The sequence below is a fragment of the Myotis brandtii genome, unplaced genomic scaffold (assembly GCF_000412655.1).
Source record: "Myotis brandtii unplaced genomic scaffold, ASM41265v1 scaffold225, whole genome shotgun sequence".
In the NCBI taxonomy this organism is placed as follows: domain Eukaryota; kingdom Metazoa; phylum Chordata; class Mammalia; order Chiroptera; family Vespertilionidae; genus Myotis; species Myotis brandtii.
Window position 1 is genome coordinate 1,430,859 of NW_005358435.1, and position 20,410 is coordinate 1,451,268.

At 47.2% G+C, this 20,410-nt stretch overlaps 1 protein-coding gene across 1 annotated transcript in view; it reads left to right on the top strand.

Moving 5' to 3' along the window:
- ZFP64 (ZFP64 zinc finger protein) overlaps window positions 1-19,862 on the top strand; it is a gene marked incomplete at its 5' end in the record, with an annotated part of 32,419 nt that extends 12,557 nt beyond the window's left edge. The window contains 4 exons of the mRNA XM_014539650.1: window positions 4,891-5,052; window positions 6,531-6,593; window positions 10,694-10,945; window positions 18,030-19,862. Coding sequence (XP_014395136.1) covers window positions 4,891-5,052; window positions 6,531-6,593; window positions 10,694-10,945; window positions 18,030-19,312 — 1,760 coding nt within the window. The remainder of the gene's footprint in view (window positions 1-4,890; window positions 5,053-6,530; window positions 6,594-10,693; window positions 10,946-18,029) is intronic.
- Between the last annotated feature and the right edge of the window lie 548 nt (window positions 19,863-20,410).

Sequence of the window (20,410 nt, forward strand, 5' to 3'; positions counted from 1 at the left end):
GGAAAGTCCACGCCAAAATGCAGTATTAGTCCCAATTCTTAATTCCAGGGCAAGCGGGTCTGAGTGGCCTGTCAGGTATCTGCTGGGACAGGAAGGTCTGAGCGTGCAGGTCGCTGCTCACATCCCCGTTTTATTTATTTATTTATTTATTATATATTTTATTGATTTTTTACAGAGAGGAAGGGAGCTGGGGATGTGTCCGCAACCCAGGTACATGCCCTTGACCAGAATCGAACCTGGGACCCTTCAGTCCGCAGGCCGACGCTCTATCCACTGAGCCACACCGGTTTCGGCTCACATCCCCGTTTTACTGGCAAAAAAACTGAAGAGCAGCGACGTGGTTCGGTCAAGACCCCATAGCTAGTGAGTGGTGGGGACAGAGGTTGGTCTCAGGTCAGCCTGGCGTTTACACACACAGCACATACACACTCACACTCATCCCTGGGGACGAGTGGCTACTCCAACACTCAAAGCAGCCCCTCCGTGATCAAGGCCACCTGAAGGCTTTCCCTGTGGGACCTGCAGGTCCCATGGCAAGAAGCCGAGTGTCGGGGAGGGATGAAAGGGGGGTCCCTGATAAAGCCATCCAGGAGGCTCCAACAAGACTGGGTAACTTGGCTGTTGAATTCCAGACGCCTGCAACAGAAGACGATTAATAATCACACGCTTCTGTGTTCTGTATTGAAATGTCACCTCCTCACTGAGGCCTTCTGGGATTACCTTACTTAAAGTCGCATGCCCCCAGCACTTCCTGTCCCACTTCCCTGCTGTATTTGTCTTCATAGCATTGAGCTGTAGAGTATCTATTTACTTTTTTTTTTCCTTGCACACTCACAACTAGAGTGCCAACTCCACAAAGGCAGGGGTTTTGCCTCTGGCTCACTGATGTGTTTCCATGCCTGGCACACAGTAGGTGCTTCGTAAGTTTTTGCTAAATAAATCAGTGAAGAATGGCAATAGCAGTAACAGTTTCACAGGCTTGATCTCTAATCCTCACGACAGCCGGAGGAGATAGGGATGGGAATCGCCCTATTTTTCAGGTGAGGAAACCGAGACTCAAGAAGATAAGACTTAGGAGCCCAAGCCCTGGAACAAACCCTTTCCCGTCCAGGAGACACCTGTTTGGGGTGACTCACATGTTATGTGTGAGCAGCCCTGCCTCTGAAATGATCCCTGCAGTTGGGTGCCTGGCCCTTTGCTTCCTGCCCTCTCCCCGACACAACAGAGGCAGAATGGACAAATGGGGCTGCATCAAACTTCTGCGCATGAAAGGCAACAACAGACTGGAAAGGCAGCCTACGGAATGGGAGAAAGTCTTTGCAAGCCACACCTCTGAGACCTGGTTAATATCCACATTCCTCCCGCGAGCCCCCTCTGCTGTGACTTGCCATGAAATCCTGGGGCGCTGAGGCTCACAGGAGAGGGGCCGGCGGGAGGTCAGGAGCCGAAGCCCCGCCCATCTCCCGGGAGTCACGCTCAGCTCAGGAGGACAGGGGCCCTGCATTCACCTCCTGGGAGGACTGAGAGGGACTCCTTGGGCTGGCCTGGGGGGGACCTGGCCACTCCCATAACCCTGCCCCCACCCACCACACACACCCGTCAGCCTTCTTTTTGTGCAGAAAGCTGTGGAGCAGAAAGCTAGGAGGTCATGAGAACATGACCAGCCATCCTAGTTAGCACTAAAAACCCTACGTCCTGGGTGACCTTCTGCCCCCCGAAAACAGAGATGTTGGTCTCCCTGGGTCTTGGTCAAACGCCCCTTGAGAATCCAGTGCCATTGCCCAGTTCTGTTCACCTGTAGACTCGAGCATGGCCACATCCTGGCTTCCGCTTCTCTCGTTAACCTTTGCAACAACCTTATGAGGTGGGCGCAGTGACTATCTCTACTTACAAGGGAGGAAACGGAAGCTCACACAGCTGGCCTGAGGTCTCCCACAGTAAACAGCTGGACCTGGACGCATCAGCCAAAGCTACAGTGTAAGATCCCCGACAGGGAGGTGCACCTTAGAATTAATGAGATTGCTGTCGGCCGACAGGCAGTCCCAAACGAGGTGCTCTCTGGACCCGTGAACTAACTTGAGCCTCTGGGGCCCATTTCGGTCACTTCGGCCGAGTCGTGAACCTTTTCTGGAACTACGCACATCGAGTTTCATTGCTGGTTAGAACGTCTCCCAGATGCTGCGTGATGATTCAGGTTGAAGATGAAAAGTAACTGTTCCCAGAGATACCTGGAAACAATCGTAGGGGCTCCGTCTGCTAGTGATGACGCACATGTCTGCGTTGGAGGAACAGCCCTTTTGTTCGTGAGACGCAGCAACAAGAAGGGTGGGTGGCCTCCCCTGGACAAAGCTGGGCTAACTCTTCCTGCTGGAATGCACGGAAAAGGGCCACCTGCGCCAGTGGTGCTCAGGCTCAGACTCACCTGGGCAGATGGTTAGAACGCAGAGCGCTGGGTCCACCCCAGAGTTTCTGATTCCGTAGGCTGGGGTGGGGCCCAAGAATTTGCCTTTATAGCAAGTTCCTAGGTAGGTCAGTGCCGCTGGCTGGGGTCCAAACGGAGCAAAGGAAGCTGGAGCCAAGAGCCAAAGCCCACAGAGTAGACGGGACACGTCAGGAGAGGCAGGTGTGGTCGATGGACGCATCTGAGAGGCTTGGCATGAAGGCGGAACATCCGCCTGCAGAATGGTTTGGCCAACTTTGAGCAAAAGCCGCTTCACTTCCCTCTGCATGTTTCAGTTGAGGACAAGGGAAGCCAATTCCAGCACGACAGCAGGGCTGAATCTGGGAATGGCTGGTGGCATTTCCCCAAACCTGAGCAGGATACATTAAATCAGTGGTTCTCAACCTTCCTGATGCCTCGACCCTTTAATACAGTTCCTCATGTTGTGGTGACCCCCAACCATAAAATTATTTTGATTGCTACTTCATAACTGTAATGTTGCTACTGTTATGAATCATAATGTAAATATCTGATATGCAGGATGTATTTTTATTGTTAGAAATTGAACATAATTAAAGCATAGTGATTAATCACAAAAACAATATGTAATGATATATGTGTTTTCCGATGGTCTTAGGCGACCCCTGTGAAAGGGTCGTTTGACCCCTAAAGGGGTCGCGACCCACAGGTTGAGAACCGCTGCATTAAATTGATTGTTTGATGCCAGACAGCTCAGGGCATCTTAATCTACATCTTATTGCCTCCTACTGGCTGAACACCTGAGCAGCCGTAGGCTAATTCTCCCCATTCTGACAATGTCTCTGTATACGAAAACCTGACCCTTTGAAGTGTCTATCTCTGCCTCGCTCGCCTCAGGACAAATTGTGTTAATAAAAAGCATGGGGTCCTGAGACAAGGAAAACTTAGCTCCTTTCGCTAAAGCTCCTCTGACCCCCAATGCCTTTCAAAATTATCTTTCGTCTCTGGACTCCAATTTAATGTACGCACAGCCTTCTCCAGATTTCCTGAACCCTTCTTGATGCTGGAACAAGAACCCCGGCAGAGGACGATGGAAGCCATGGGTTTACTCAGACACCAGATGCTGGTGGATCCAGGTGTTCCTTGCCATGCATCAGGATGATGTTGTCATTCTTGCCACGGTGTCCGGGAGGTGGAGGTCCACACAGCCAAAGAGTTCTAAAAGGACCCATGTCATATGTGCGAAATTTCTAGGGAACGTCAGTACTAGATATAAAATGAGGAATATGAAAGCACGGCATCGTCAGGTGTTTAATTGGCAGCTTTTTAAAATCTGTTATACACAAAGTAACGGTACATCTTACAATCTATAATGTCTTACATTCAGAGAATGAAGATGTTTGTTAAGAGAAAATATAGCAACTCAAACCTGTGGCAGAGATGTTGTTGCTTCAGCCACAGCCCAAACAGGTAATGATGTGAAGTCTGTCGATTTAAATAAAGAAGTTTGAGACTACCTGTTTTATCTCGTATAATGATAAATATGTGTGGTCCCCTTTTTTTTCATTTTCCCTCAAAACTTCAGTGAGAGTACACGAATTACTTTTTTTAGGAGTACTTGTGTTAAAGAGTGGTTTTGGGAGAACTTGTAGTTTTACCCAGGATTTCTTCAATCAGTTTCTTTCCAGTTGTTTGTTAGGATTTTTGTGGTAAAACCCTGGGCGGAGTTGCTCAGTGGTTAGAGCGTCGGCCCGCACACCAAAGGGTCCCGGGTTTGATTCCAGCTCACATATCTGGGTTGCAGGTTCAGTCCCCGGCCCCAGTTGGGTTGTGTGCAGGAGGCAGCCAGTTGATGTGTGTCTCTCTCTCACATCAATGTCCTCCCTCCACCTTCTCCCCACTCCTACTCCCCCTGCCTCCCTTCCACTCTAAAAATCAATGGAAGAAATATCCTCCGGTGAGGATTAACAAACAACCAAAAAAAGAAAGTACCTAAAGCCTTTGCCTGAATTAACAGAAAACCTACCTAGTGTAAACGGTGGGGGCGTTTCTTGTTTATGAAGGAAGCCTAGGTTTGGATGGTTTCAGAACTCTGGCCCAACATCTGATTTCCTTGCTGTTCCCTTGTGCTTCCAGAATGGCTGCCACAGATCCGGGCATCACATCCTCACTCCAGCATGTCCAAAGACAGGAAGTGGGGTGACCAGGGCAGCAGGAGTGAGCATTCCTCCACTGTCTCTCTTCCCCGACTCGTTTGTTTGTTCTTAATCCGGGAGGAAATCTTTTCCAGAACCCTCAGCGTGTATCTCCTGTGTTCCACTGGCTGGAACGGGGCCACGTGGTCACTACCAAGCAGCTAGGGAGGCTGGGAAAGCAACCTAACATGTTTGTGCTCTAGAGAGGCAGGTCGGCCAAAGGGAGAGCTGTTGGGTATTCATAGTATGAAAATTAATAACCACCCTGTCTTTTAGTTTCAGCTCCAGAATTTGTGTTTGAGCATGGCTATCAGACGTATCTGCCCACGGAAAGCAACGAAAACCAGACGGCCACTGTCATCTCTCTGCCCGCCAAGTCACGTGCCAAAAAGCCCTCGGCCCCACCTGCTCAGAAGAGGCTCAACTGTTGCTACCCAGGTAAAGGCAGCCTTGTGTGCTGCTTGTGCGAAGGATGTGACGTTGTGCAGGTTCCAGGGTCCTACATCGTGAACTCAACGTAGATGGGCTCCCAGCTCCCCGGCTTACACGTCAGAGCCCGTATTTGCATCGTCCCGTACGCCCTACCTCCGCTATTCCTGGTCGCCATGTACCTAGGCCAGTGGTTCTCAACCTCCTGGCCCTTTAAATACAGTTCCTCATGTTGTGACCCAACCATAAAATTATTTTCGTTGCTACTTCATAACTGTAATGTTGCTACTGTTATGAATTGTAATGTAAATATCTGATATGCAGGATGGTCTTAGGCGACCCCTGTGAAAGGGTCGATCGACCGCCAAAGGAGTCGAGACCCACAGGTTGAGAACCGCTGACCTAGGCTTTTGAGACTTTCACAGCCATGGGACTTTGAAATGGGACATGTGAGTTTCAGGTGACTGTGAATTTTTCATGTCGTGTGGTAGCTTAGGAAGACATCCAGAAAGATTGCTCTTTTCTTAGTTAAAAAAAAAAAAAATGCACACAAATTTTTATTTGGAAATAATTTCAGAATTACAGAAAAGTTACAAAAATTGTTCAAGCCCAGCTGGCGTGGCTCAGAGTTGAGTGTTGTTATGAACCAGGAGGTCACAATTCAATTCCCAGTCAGGGCACATAACCTGGGTTGCAGGCTCGATCCCCAGGAGAGGGCATGCAGGAAGCAACTGATCAATGCTTCTCGCTCATCATTGATGTTTCTCTCTCTCTCTCCCTCCCCCTTCCTCTCTGTAATCAATAAAAATATATTTAAGAAATAATAATAAATTGTTCAAAAATTTTTCTGTATTCTTTTATCTAGGTTTTCCAAATGTTAACATATTACATGTAATTTGTCATTTTTCCTATATACATGTATATTTATATATTTTCCCCCCCACACCATTTTTTAGTAAGTTGCAGACATGCTATCCCTTTGTCCCTCAATATGTATTTCCTAGAAACAAGGAAATTCCTATAACCACAGCCCAATCATCGAAGTCAGGAAATTCACATTTATACACACTATTGTCAAATAACTGACCTTATTCAGATTTTACCAATTGTCTCTGTGTCAAAAGAAAAACATTTTTGCCCTGGTCCCGGATCCAGTTCAGGGTCACGCATTGCATTTAGTTTTCAGGTGTCGTTTCCTTTCATGACCTTGACATTTGTGCAAAGTACAGGCCAGTTATTGGGTACAGTGTCCCTCCGTTGGGTTTGTCTGAGGTTTCCTCCCGATTAGATTTAGGCTCTGCAATGTGGGCAGGACGCGCAGGAGTGATGTCATGACCGTGGTTCATCACGTCGGGGGCACGGGACACCTGTGTGTCCTGTTTCTGGGGGGTTATTTAACTCTCATCACTTGGTTGAGGAAGTTTCTGCAAGTTTCTCCGCTCTAAAGTGATGATGTCTTATAATTAATCTCTCCTTGCCTTTTTAAGGCTGCCAGTTCAAGACTGCCTATGGCATGAAGGACATGGAGCGGCATTTAAAAATCCACACAGGTAAGTTACATTTCTTTGGCACCGACGCCCTGAACACGTCCTCTGTGCTAAGAGCTGGGGATCCAGACAAGTCAGACACAGGACATGACATAGAACCTCAGTGCATTACACACACAAATAAACCAAAGCAAGATGCTGTTCCTACACATGATTTTGGCAGAAAATGTCTAAAGCAATAAATCCTGGACTGAAACAGACCTGAGCGAACTTAACTAGTGGCAATGTGCACTGCTACAGCCATTGGGAAAATTAATTTGCCAGAATGAATTAAAATTTAAATGCACCTATTTTTGTCATTTTTGAGGAGATGATCGTATAAATGTGTCTCTGTGGGGATGTTTGTGTGTGAGAGAGAGATGATTGGTGAAGAGAGGAATAAGGGGGAAGAATAGTAACATTTCTTTGTTGTATCTTTACACTGTATCATTGGATGCAGTGAGTGTGTTATTTACGCAATTTTGAAGGGGGGGATTTCATAAATAAATACTTTTTTATAAAAGGAGAGAAAATAATCAGTGTGTGGAAAAAGAAAAATGTGATTATTTCTAGTGATTTTAAATTTCTTTAATATGTTACTTTTATGTCTCCCCAATTTTCTGCAAGGAAAAGGAATTGCATTTTTACACTGTTTTTTAACAAAGCATGAGATACCCCTAATTCGATGCTACAGACATGTATAAATCTAAAAATAAGTGTATAAGGTAGAGACCCACTGAGATCTGGCTTAGGCGTCACTAGTTGCCTGAAGACCACATTTTAGCCTCAGCATTTGGAAGATCAGTTGTTTCTGATACTCCTTGGCCCTGGCCACTGATTGCCTTATTGCACTGGCGGCCACCATCGGATCCTATCAACCTCACAGTGACCTGTCACTTGAATTTATTCTAGTTACCAGAATGTTCAGTTATTAAGTTTCAAGTATTGGTAAGCATTCTCAATGTAACAAGCAGTGAATTTCTCCAGGCCGCTTTCATCAGCCAAGTGTCACATATTCATCATTGCACGAGTGCAGTGCTGTAATTATTATTATTTTTAAATATATTTTATTGATTTTTTACAGAGAGGAAGGGAGAGGGATAGAGAGTTAGAAACATCGATGAGAGAGAAACATCTATCAGCTGCCTCCTGCACACCCCCTACTGGGGATGTGCCCACAACCAAGGTACATGCCCTTGACTGGAATCGAACCCAGGACCCTTCAGTCCGCAGGCCGACGCTCTATCCATTGAGCCAAACCAGTTAGGGCAGTGCTGTAATTATTAATGAGGCTTGGAGAAGCATTATAAAAATATAAGTAAGGCCCTGGTTGGTGTGTCTTAGTTGGTTGAGCATCGTCCCATGCACTGAAAGGTAGCTGATTTGATTCCCAGTCAGAGCACATGCCTGGGTTGCAGGCTCGATCCCCGGTCAGCGGCATGCAGGAGGCAGCTGATCGATTTTTCTCTCTTTCTCTCTCTAGAAAAATCAATTTAAAAATCTTTTAAAAAACATATGTATATGTAAGTAAGGGCCACGATCTTCAGTCTATGTCTGCAGATCTTCAGAAAGCATCTTTCATATGCAGTTAGCCAGGCTTGCGTTTGTAGAGTAGTTTCTACATAACTGCAGTATGTCCACCAACATCTTCAAGTTGGAGAGTTGACAAGAAGGCAAACTTACCTTAGTTACTTTCAGAGGAGAGGATGTGGCCGGGAGTGAGAATAGCAGGGCTTGCCCGACGGGCATGGCTCAGTGGTTGAGCATCGACCTATGAACCAGGAGGTCACAGTTCAATTCCTGGTCAGGGCACATGCCTGGGTTGTGGGCTCAATCCCAGTGTGGGGTGTGCAGGAGGCAGTCGATCAATGATTCTCTCACATCATTGATGTTTCTTTCTCTCTCTCTTTCTCTCTCTCCCTCTCCCTCTCCCTTCCTCTCTGACATCAATAAAACTATATTTGACAAAAAATAAAAAAATTTAAAAAAGCATAGCAGGGCTCTGTTCCAGCAGAGCCAGCCAGCATCTGCTCAGTGCTGCAGCCACACGTACAGGGACTCCAGGGGCCACCTAACAGCTGACAATAATGAGAAAGTACTGTTCCTGGATATTTAAATTTGACTATTAACATTTTAATAATAAAATTGTCATCTTTAATACACTTTTAGGGGTGTTCTTGAATGCCAGATGTTTAGTCTATGATGGTAGTGGACAGTTTTGGCCGACATTGATATGAGCACTTGGTTATTTACGTATTTGCTATAAAGTAAAAGTGAAAATCCTAACTCGCATCCCATCTCCTTCTTACCCAGTGCCCATAAGTCACCAGTCTTAATCGTCCAGTGGGTCTCATTCTTAGATTTTGGCATGCCTATACCAAGCCTACGACATACACACAATTTACTTTTTTCATCTCTTACTAAGGTAATATTGTATATATGGTAGCTTCTCAGCCTTTTGGCGAAGATCAAGCGTGATAGTGTATCCATTATCACTGCAACTTGCTGTTTTCCGTTTACTACTGGACATCTTTCCACATCAGTATGCACATACATATTTTACTCTTCTCAGTGGCCAAGTAAGGAATCGGTTCAGTAATGCACGGTACATCTACAGATGAAATACTTCAAGCTTAAAAATCATATAGGTATTGCCTGGCCGGCGTGGCTAAGTGGTTGAGCGTCAACCTATTATGAAACAGGAGGTCACGGTTCGATTCCTGGCTGGGATACGTACACCGGTTGTGGGCTCAGCCCCCAGTAGGGGGCATGCAAGAGACAGCCGATCGATGAGTCTCTCATCATTGATGTGTCTGTCTCTCCCTTCCTCTCTGAAATCAATCAAAACTATGTAGATATTAATGATGTGAAAAGATGTAGTCAGTGGGGAGGCAGTGTTGCGTTTGGCTAAGAAAGCAAGACAGTCCTGGATTCTAATCCCAGTTGTTGAGAGAATTCAGTAAAACCACTCAGAGGCACAGTGCCTTCCAGAAAGGAAGTGTTTAAATTGATGTCAGCCAAGAGGTCTTTTTGTACCAAAAAAAGTACAGGTACACACAGATACAAAAGAGATTGGAACAATTTACGTCAAAAAAACGTACGGTTGACATGTGTGTAGCGAGTCCAGATTAAGCAGGGATAGCAAAGAAACCCGACACCAGCTCAGACAAGGTAGGGCTTTGTGTCTCTGTCACATGCCTGGCCAGAGGTAAGCAGGTGGTCCAGGCAGGTAGGCGGGGGTTTAAGCTCCTTCTGTGCCATCACAGTACATGACGTTACGATCCTCACCGTCTGCAGGTGCACTGGCCTAACCTGCCCACACCTGCCAGTTCACCCCATGTCTTGGTTACAGCTGACAGGAAGGAAGGGAAAGAAGAAAAGTATAAAACACACAGTTTCTTTTTCCAAAAGGGGCACATTTTCCTTCTCTGCCATTTCACTGATGAGGACATGGTCGCAGAATCACACCTCGCTGCACATGAGGCCGAGAGACATGGTCCACAGCTCGTCAGACACGAGCCCCTAAAACCTAAGGGGTCTGAGATTTAGGGCATGTCTGTTGTGACAAGGGAAATGGAGAGAATGGATATGAGGGACAGTGGACACTTTATTTTACTGAGCTTAAATTTAAAAATTTAAGTTGCATTCTATTCTATTCTTTTTTTTATAGTAGTATATGTATTTATTGATTTTTAGAGAGGAGGAAGGGAGAGGGATAGAAAGATAGAAACATAGGTGAGAGAGGAACATCATTGATTGGCTGCCTCTTGCATGCCCCCTACTGGGGACTGAGCCTGCATCCCGGGAATCAACCGGTGACCTCCTGGTTCCTGGGTCCATGCTCAACCACTGAGCCACACTGGCCGGGTTGCATTCTATTCTTAATAAATAAGAAGCTCATATTCAACATAGGGAAAATGAGAAAATACCAGTAATAGCACAGTCATCTTCAAAATAGAGGCACCCCGCCCCCGTCCCAAGATGTTAGCTCTTTGCCAACCACCCATCCCGCTCGGGGTTTTTCTAACAGTCTTTGGTGATCACGTGTTACTCCTTTCACAAGGCAGTGGGAGATAAGCCTTCTTCTTTACGCTTGTTTCCTGACGCTCTCTGTGTGTTTGAAGGAGACAAACCCCACAAGTGTGAGGTCTGTGGCAAGTGCTTCAGCCGGAAGGACAAGCTGAAGACCCACATGCGGTGCCACACGGGCGTGAAGCCCTACAAGTGCAAGACGTGCGACTACGCCGCGGCCGACAGCAGCAGCCTCAACAAGCACCTGCGGATCCACTCCGACGAGCGGCCCTTCAAGTGCCAGATCTGCCCCTACGCCAGCCGCAACTCCAGCCAGCTCACCGTCCACCTCCGGTCCCACACGGGTAAGTCCCTCGCCGCTCCCGCTCTGTGCTCCTGGCTTGCTATTGCTTCCGTCATAGGCACAACATGCGTAAATGAACTGGGGACGTTTGATGATCCCGTCGTATGCAGTTTTGCTTTTCATCTGCTTAGAAGTGCCTTCCTCAGTAAAATAGGGGGAACCTCCAATTTATAACTCTCTCTATATATAGCTTTATGTAACTTTATAATTTACTCACTAGTATTTAATTGAGGAGATATGCTAAACGAAATAGAGATACAAGTAGTGCATTTTTAATACATTTCTGCATAATGGTTGTTCAGTCATTTCCCTCCGTCTTAAAGTATACTCTGATGAGTTGAGCGTGGGACAGCTTGATGGAAAAGCTCAGCAGAGTAGGTAACTTAACAAATTGTGTGTGTTTTCCTTCTGGCAAGTGTATCCGTCAGCAATTGATACAATGATGCTGTGTAACAACCGGCGTGAAACCCCAGTGGCATATCATACTAAGTACTTTTTGCTCATATACTTCAGGTCAGCACGGGCGTGGCTAGACAACTCTGTTGATGTTGGCTGGGCTCAGTCACGTGTGTGGGGAAGGCTGGGTGTCCATTGCCCTTGGCTGGGGATCTGTTAGCTGTGGGCTCCCTGGCTGTCCATCGCCTTGGCTGGGGCAGGTAGGCGGGGGTTTAAGCTCTGCCCCCCATATATCTCCTCCTCCTTCTGAGATCAGTGGGCTACCCCAGGCTTGTCCTTCTCATGACCGTGGCAATAATACAAGCAAGCATGCCTAAGTGTGTAACCCCATTTCAAACCTGTACTTGTATCCCACTGGCTAAAGAAAATGATATTTTGGGCCTGGTGTAAAGGGTTGGGCACGAGCTCACCTACAGGAGGAGGTCACCACAAGGTTACATGGCAAAGGCCAGAGAGATGCAGGGAAGGATAAAGAATTGAGCCCCCCCCCCCTCCCCCTGTCATTCACATCTTTCTGGCACGCAGATGCATTCACACCCTCCCAAGTCCAGGATCTCTCGATCTCCGTCAGGTTTGGATACGTGTCCTCTTGACAAGTATCCAAGTAAAAAGACAAGTCCGTCCCACACTCCCGGTGTACAGAGCCGGGACAACGGCAGTAACCTTGCTGTTGGGACGGGTAAGGACTAAGGCACTTGGCAGTCACTGGTCCACACATTTCTGAAGTCCCTCCGACCCGTGTCCCCGGTCCCCCACTCTGTGGACAGGGAATGGTTCGTGATGAGCTTTGGCTCAGCTCCCTGGTTTCTAGATTGTTCCGTGGCACATCCTTTCCTTCCCCTTCCTTGGCTACTTCTGCAAAGGAGTGAAAACGTGCCTTTGGGAGCCTTTCTCAGCCTGCTTCTCAGCTGCCGAAAGCTGGGCACCTCTTTCGAGTTTTAGTCCAGGTTGGGACAGCTTCGCTGGCAAAGCTGTCGTAACACTTCGGAGCTTCCGCTGTGTCGGTGCCAGCAGCCACACCACCGTTCCTCTGAGCCCAACTGCAGGCACTTTGGGCGCATAACCTTCTGTGGGTCAAATCCTTGAAACCTGTAGGACTCCTTGTCCAGCTGAGAGAATCTACGTGGTACCAGCTTCACTCTTTTAGAGATTTTAACAGAACCTACATTCACATCCTTCATTTCTCATTCAGTCTTTTCTCCCCCACTCCTCACTGTCCTCCCCCACCCCACCCCACTCCTCACCATCTTGAGATCAAGATGGACAGGATCTTTGTCCACAGTTTGTTTTCTTTGAAAACCTTCTGTTGGCTGGAGATGAGAATCTTTTTGTGGTTTTTTAAAAATATATTTTTATTAATTTGAGAGAGAAAGGGAGAGAGAGAGAGAGAGAGAGAGAGAGAGAGAGAAACATCAATGATGAGAGAGAATCATTGATCAGCTGCCTCCTACACACCCTTCACTGGGGATCCTGGGCATGTTTCCTCACTGGGAATCGAATTGTGACCTTCTGGTTCACAGGTCGGTGCTCAACCACTGAGCCACACTGGCCAGGCAAGATGAGCATCGTTATTCAACCCAGCACATCTTTGATTTTCTACTTTCTCTCTCTAAGTTCCATTTAGAAAATGGCCAGGTTTTTTTTGTGTGTGTGTTTGTCTCTTTCTTGTGATAGCTTATCAGGTGCAGCTTGTGAGACACTTTGGGTGTTTTGCCTAGAATTAACCTCTTCGATCAAGTCCACCATTCAATAGGTGTGTATTCTATCTTTTGTTGTTGTTGTTGTTCTAAATATATTTTATTGATTTTTTACAGAGAGGAAGGGAAAGGGATAGAGAGTTAGAAACATCGATGAGAGAGAAACATCGATCAGCTGCCTCCTGCACACCTCCCACTGGGGATGTGCCCACAACCAAGGTACATGCCCTTGACCGGAATCGAACCTGGGACCTTTCAGTCCGCAGGCTGACGCTCTATCCACTGAGCCGAACTGGCTAGGGCTATTCTATCTTTTAAGTTACCGCAGGCGACAGTTTTACCAAATGTTTGCCATTCCATAGTGTGCAGGCAGCCTCTGCCTGCCAACCAATCCGAAAGCCAGTGGTACATAACTTAGTTTTCTGTTGTGGCAACGCTCCATTTCTCGGTACTGGTATCTGTATCCGTTATCTGTTATCACAACCATGCAGTGTAACAACCCCGACACCTCAGTGGATACAACAACATGCCTTTTCTGTTCCCACGTTGGGGATCAGCTGGTGTCATCTGGGCAGCTCTGCTGATCTTGGCCGGCTCACTTCCCAGGCGGAGACTCAGCTGGCCGTGGCCTGGCTGTGCACTGGCCTTTACCGTGGTTCCCCAGCTCTGCTCCACGCACCTGTCCTCCTCCTCCTGAGACCAGAGGGCCAGCCCAGGCTTGACCTTCTCACGGTGACGGATGACAGACGTGCAAGTGAGCAAATCCCAATGCACAAGCCCATTTCAAGCCATTACGGTGTCAGGTCTGCGCAGCGTACCATCAGCTGAATCTGATGCCATGATGGGTCCTGTTGTCTGAGGTCATGGCAGGTCGTCCTGCCCCGGTCAGGAGAGCATGCCTGATGACATATGTGACAGAGGCCATGACTACAGGGAGAAATGGTTGGTGGGAGTTTGGGGGACATTTTTGTGGCGTTTAGCACATTAAGACATTGACATAACTGATGCCCAACCGATCTTCAGAAATCTCCCCAACCTAAGTTAGAGGAGCTGAAGGATTCATTTTTGGAAACAGTTCAGAATCACTTTGATTTACATGGATAAACTTAGTATTTATTGTAGCATCTTTAACTTGGTTCAGAAAAGTGTATTATCTAAAAATTTGAATGTGTTCCATTTATGACTCCATGGAGTTTTCATTTCCCCTTTTTAAGTCTGTAGCACTTATAACATTTTACAAATTGTAAAAGTAATAGGATTTTGTTTTACTCTTCCTTCACTTTGATCAACTACGTTGTCAGTCATCTTAGGAGCAACGTAACCTCAAGAAAGATCTGTCCACTTAAATGTGTCTGTCATTTATTCCTTCAACAACACCCATTAAGTCCCCACTGAGGATGAGGTAGTGGGCATTCCTCATTTAAGAAATAAATCTATGGTTAAAGGGGAATAAAGAAGATGGCAAAGGGATTTAAACCTTTGACTTTCATGTCAAAAGTGTTGTTAAGCTCTGTGAGATTTGGTTATCTGTCTTTTCTGGGTTTCACCTCTGCTGATGCTTTTTTTGAAAAAAGGCAAAAAGATTGTCACTAATTTCAGCAGGGATGTAACAGAAAACCTGGTAAAACATTCCGGAGCAGAGCCCTAACTGGTTTGGCTCAGTGGTTAGAGCATCGGCCTGTGGATTCAAGGGTCCCAGGTTTGATTCCGGTCAAGGGCATGTACCTTCGTTGCGGGCATATCCCCAGTGGGGAGTGTGCAGGAGGCAGCTGATCGATGTTTCTCTCTCATCCATGTTTATAACTCTCTATCCCTCTCCCTTCCTCTCTGTAAAAAATCAATAAAATATATTTTTAAAAAAACATTCCGGAGCAGAGAGTCTTCCTCTGAGACCACAGACACCTCCACCCACGGAGCCATGCGTAGAATTTAGGAAGTCCATGAAGTTGGGTGGGAAGACTTTGCATCTTCATTTTCACTCACCTGGACTGAAATTCAGTTACAGCAACTGGCAACCAGTCTGATCACAGTGCACGGGACTCGTTGCCAGTAGAAACCACAGGTCTTCCCATAGCAGTGGTTGCAGGAAGATCAGAATTTCCTCAGTGCTCTTCTCTGTTTAGAAAGGGCTGTAGTCACTAGACCTGCCGTTGGATCTTACTATTTAATACATTGGTAAGCACATACATTGCCATACCACAGATTTTTTTTCTTTTAATTTTTAAAAAATATATTTTATTAATTTTTTACAGAGAGGAAGGGAGAGAGATAGAGAGTTAGAAACATCGATGAGAGAGAAACATCAATCAGCTGCCTCCTGCACAGCTCCCACTGGGGATGTGCCCGCAACCAAGGTACATGCCCTTGGCCGGAATCGAACCTGGGACCTTTCAGTCCGCAGGCCGACGCTCTATCCACTGAGCCAAACCGGTTTCAGCTCTTTTAATTTTTAATAATTACTTCAATGTAATCGGTTTCTTTTGTATCCCTATTCATTTTCAGTTTACTTTGAATATTTAAGCATTATTCTGAGAAAGGGCCCATGGGTTTCACTGAACCGGGAAAAAGGGGTTGATGGTATGAAAAGGGGGTCAGCAAACTTTTTCTGTAAAAGGCCAGATAGTAAATATTTTAGGCTTTGTGGGCCACACAGTCTCTATCACAGTCTCTCACCTGTGCCTTGAAAGTGACCATAAACAACACACAAACTAATGGGTGTGGCTGCATACCAATAAAACTTTATTTATAGCCCTACCTGGTGTGGCTCAATGGATAGAACGTCGGCCTGCAGACTGAAGGGTCCCAGGTTCGATTCCGGCAAAGGGCACATGCCTGGGTTGCGGGCTCGATCCCCAGTAGGGGGCGTGCAGGAGGCAGCCGATCAATGATTCTCATCATTGATGTTTCTATCTCTCTCTCCCTCTCCCTTTCTCTCTAAAATCAATAAAATATATTTTTTAAAAACCCACTTTATTTACAAACACAGGCTGTGAGCCAGATTTGGCCATAGCTTACCATTCTAGAATTTAGTGTGCATGATCTTGGTGGTATTTAGTTACACATAAAGCATTTTTTAGGTTTGGGCTTCCCAATTTTCTTGAAGCTTGCTATTTCTCCTCCCTGTCATCTTTTTATTTATTTATTTATTTATTTATTTATTATTGATTTCAGAGAGGAAGGGAGAGAGATAGAAACATCAATGATGAGAATCATTGATCGGCTGCCTCCTGCACGCCCCCTACTGGGGATCGAGCCCGCAACCCAGGCATGTGCCCTTGACTGGAATCAAACCCGGAACCCTCCAGTCTGCAGGCCGACGCGCTATCCTCTGAGCCAAACCGGCCAAGGCTATTTTTTTTTTTTATTTTTTATTGATTTCAGAGAGGGAGAGGGAGAGAGATAGAAATATCAATGATGAGAAAGAAGCATTGATTAGCTGCCCCCTGCATACCCTCCACTGGGGATTGAGCCCGCAATCCCAGGCATGTGCCCTTGACTGGCATCAAACCCGGAACCCTCCAGTCTGCAGGCCGACGCTCTATCCTCTGAGCCAAACCGGCCAAGGCTATTTTTTTTTTTTATTTTTTATTGATTTCAGAGAGGGAGAGGGAGAGAGATAGAAACATCAATGATGAGAAAGAAGCATTGATTAGCTGCCCCCTGCATACCCTCCACTGGGGATTGAGCCCGCAATCCCAGGCATGTGCCCTTGACCAGAATCGAACCCAGGACCCTTCAAGTCCGCAGGCTGACGCTCTATCCACTGAGCCAAGCCGGCTAGGGCGCTCCCTGTTGTCTTTAATTGCCTGCATTAAGCAGCTCATGGTGATGTGTTAGGCCTTACACCAAAAAGCAGGAACACAGGCTTAGTCTATTGAGCCTGCGGCCTAAGACAGCGAACATTGGCCATAGGCACCGATGGTTAATTACCGGGCATCTAAGCATACCAGCCTGGGAGTCCAGGCCCTGCTACACGCTCCCGGGTGACTGTGAACAAGTTCTGTGTGTAGTCTCTCTAGGCCTCAGTCTCCTCATGTGCACAATGGTGTGAATGATAATATTGCTAATGTACCTACCTCCTGGGACTGTCGGAGCATCCGATGAGACCATTCTTGTGGAGTGTTCAGCAGAGTGCCTGCCGTCCCGGAAGCAACCCTGAAGAATGTTAGCTGCTGTTGTTTTGCCTAATTATACAATAATTGAAATGGGCGGGGCCACCCATGTGCCTCAGATACGCTGGACTTGGCACTCACAGACCAAATCCATTTGGAGTATCACGCCGTGCAGATGTTTGCAGTTTCACTTTCCCTGCTCATCTTTCAGCGAACGTGAACTTAAAATTAAAAAGTAGAAAGTCAAGCGGCTGGATTTTATAACTCCACCAGCAAAGAACGCAGTTGGCAATGTGTGGGATAAAGTTTGCGCGATAAACACGTCTTTATTAATGAGAATCTGCCTGAAGTATAAGCTGGCCATTTGAATCACGGTAAAAAGAGTATTCTGATGAGTGAGCGCGGAGCTGGCTGGTTCGAAATGTGTCCTGCAATCTGTTACAACATGTAACTCAGTCACAATCAATGGATCACGCAGAATGGTACAACCCCGAACCAGAGTGGTCACCGTAACTGTAGGAGCGATAGCTTGGTTGTTTTAAAGACTATGCTAAGGATATGCACACATCTTATTTTACTTGGGACAAATTACAGAGCTCTTTCCAATCTCCGTTTTTCTCCTGGGTTTTGAGTCGGTGGTGGTGCACCAAGCATGTGGTGGCGGCTTAGGTTTGGGGAAAGAAGAGAAGCCCTCCACCCCCACCCCCTTTTTTTTCTCCCAGGGGCTGCTGGGAGCTGCGGTTAGAAGGTGTGTGCTTCGGGGGGATCCGCTGTGGTTGTTGCCTGCCTGTTCTCATCGAAACTCACCTTGTGTTGACAGGGGACGCCCCCTTCCAGTGCTGGCTCTGTAGCGCCAAGTTCAAAATCAGCTCGGACTTGAAAAGGCACATGATCGTGCACTCGGGGGAGAAGCCTTTCAAGTGCGAGTTCTGCAATGTCCGCTGCACCATGAAGGGAAACCTCAAGTCCCACATCCGCATCAAGCACAGCGGGAATAACTTCAAGTGTCCGCACTGCGACTTCCTGGGGGACAGCAAGGCCACCCTGCGGAAGCACAGCCGGCTGCACCAGGCCGAGCACCCCGAGAAGTGCGCCGAGTGCAGCTACTCCTGCTCCAGCAAGGCGGCGCTGCGCATCCACGAGCGCATCCACTGCACCGACCGCCCCTTCAAGTGCAATTACTGCAGCTTCGACACCAAGCAGCCCAGCAACCTGAGCAAGCACATGAAGAAGTTCCACGCGGACAAGGTCAAGAGCGAGGCCTCGGAGAGGAAGGACACGGGCCGCCAGAGCAGCCGGCAGGTGGCCAAGCTGGACGCCAAGAAGACTTTCCACTGTGACATCTGCGAAGCCTCCTTCATGCGGGAGGACTCGCTGCGCAGCCACAAGAGGCAGCACAGTGAGTACAATGAGAACAAGAACTCGGATGTGACCGTCCTGCAGTTTCAGATCGACCCCAGCAAGCAGCCAGCCGCCGCGCCCCTCGCGATGGGGCACCTCCAGGTCCCCCTCCAGCCCAGCCCAGTGCCCCAGTTCAGTGAGGGGAGAGTCAAAATCATTGTGGGCCATCAGGTGCCGCAGACAAACACCATCGTCCAGGCTGCGGCGGCCGCCGTGAACATCGTGCCCTCGGCCTTGGTGGCCCAGAACCCAGAGGAACTGCCCGCTAACAGCCGGCTGCAGATCCTGCGCCAGGTCAATCTCATCGCCCCTCCCCAGCCCTCGGGGTGCCCCAGCGAGGCGGGTGCCATGACCCAGCCCGCTGTCCTGCTGACCACGCATGACCAGACGGACGGAGCCACTCTGCACCAGACTCTCATCCCCACGGCCCCGGGCGCCCCCCAGGAAGGCGCTGGCAACCAGACTTTTATCACCAGCTCCGGCATTACCTGCACCGACTTTGAAGGCCTTAACGCTCTGATTCAGGAGGGCACGGCCGAGGTGACTGTGGTGAGCGATGGGGGCCAGAACATCGCTGTGGCCACCACGGCCCCGCCCATATTCTCCTCTTCCCAGCCAGACTTGCCTAAGCAGACTTACTCTATCATTCAAGGAGGGGCCCACCCAGCTTTGCTCTGCCCAGCGGATTCCATACCAGATTAAAAAACAAAAGAAGGAAGGGGGAGCTTAAAAAAAAAGAAGAGCGGGGGGGGGGGGAATGTGACAAGTCATACATAGAATTCTGCAAGAGGTATGCCCTTTATGTTTTTAAACATTATTGTGAACACACACACACCCCTAATAAATTGTAATTTTATACTGCCCACTACAATTTTTAATGCTGTAATAACTTTGAGACCTCCTCTTGAATCGCAGTGTTGTCACTGTTGTAGAATCTTCAATGTTACCGGGATAATTATGATTAGAGCTTGGAATTAAATGCATTGAGTAGTGAGTACATTTGTCTCCAACTTGATTTCCCAACTCTAATAAAAGTTTTCTCCATCTCATTAAACTTGTGGAGTAGATGGTACTTCCCAGCCTCTCACGTGCCATCCTGAAATACCCCCAGAATACATGGCTACAAATCTATGGTAGGAAGGACCATTTTCTACATAATGTTACATCGGTATTTGACACCCCCCTCCAAAAAAAAGTTTAGTTCTAAAACAAAAAGGGAATGATTTTCTAATAAATTGATATATGATTAAAATATACTGAATGCTAATGATTTTGTAGTCACAGTATGATTTGGGGTTGAGGGGATGTGAATGAGCATATCATTAAAGAGAATTTGAACAAGCAAAGGTGTGTAGCCCTGGCTTGTAAGTATTACAGAAACGCCTTAACAGTCAAATATCTGTGGTACCTCAAGTGATTTGAGTGGAAATGCTGTTTGACCAGTAGGTGGCACCAGAGAGCAAGCTAGGATTACACCCAAATACATGAACTAGGGTCATAATATCTCGATTTCCAGCCTCTAGCATGATCTTCAACTCATGATGGGCTCTTAGTAAGTACTGAATGAATGAAGCATGCTCTCACAGAATGTCAGCAAGATTGTGAGTTAGATTATTCTTGTGAGAGAAGTATATTTAAAATATAAGAACACTTACTTTTTTTTTTAACTTTTGAAAAATATTTTTATTGATTTCAAAGAGGAAGGGAGAGGGAGAGAGAGAGAAACATTAATGATGAGAGGGAATCATTCATCGGCTGCCTCCTGCATGCCCCCCACTGGGGAATGAGGCCACGACCTAG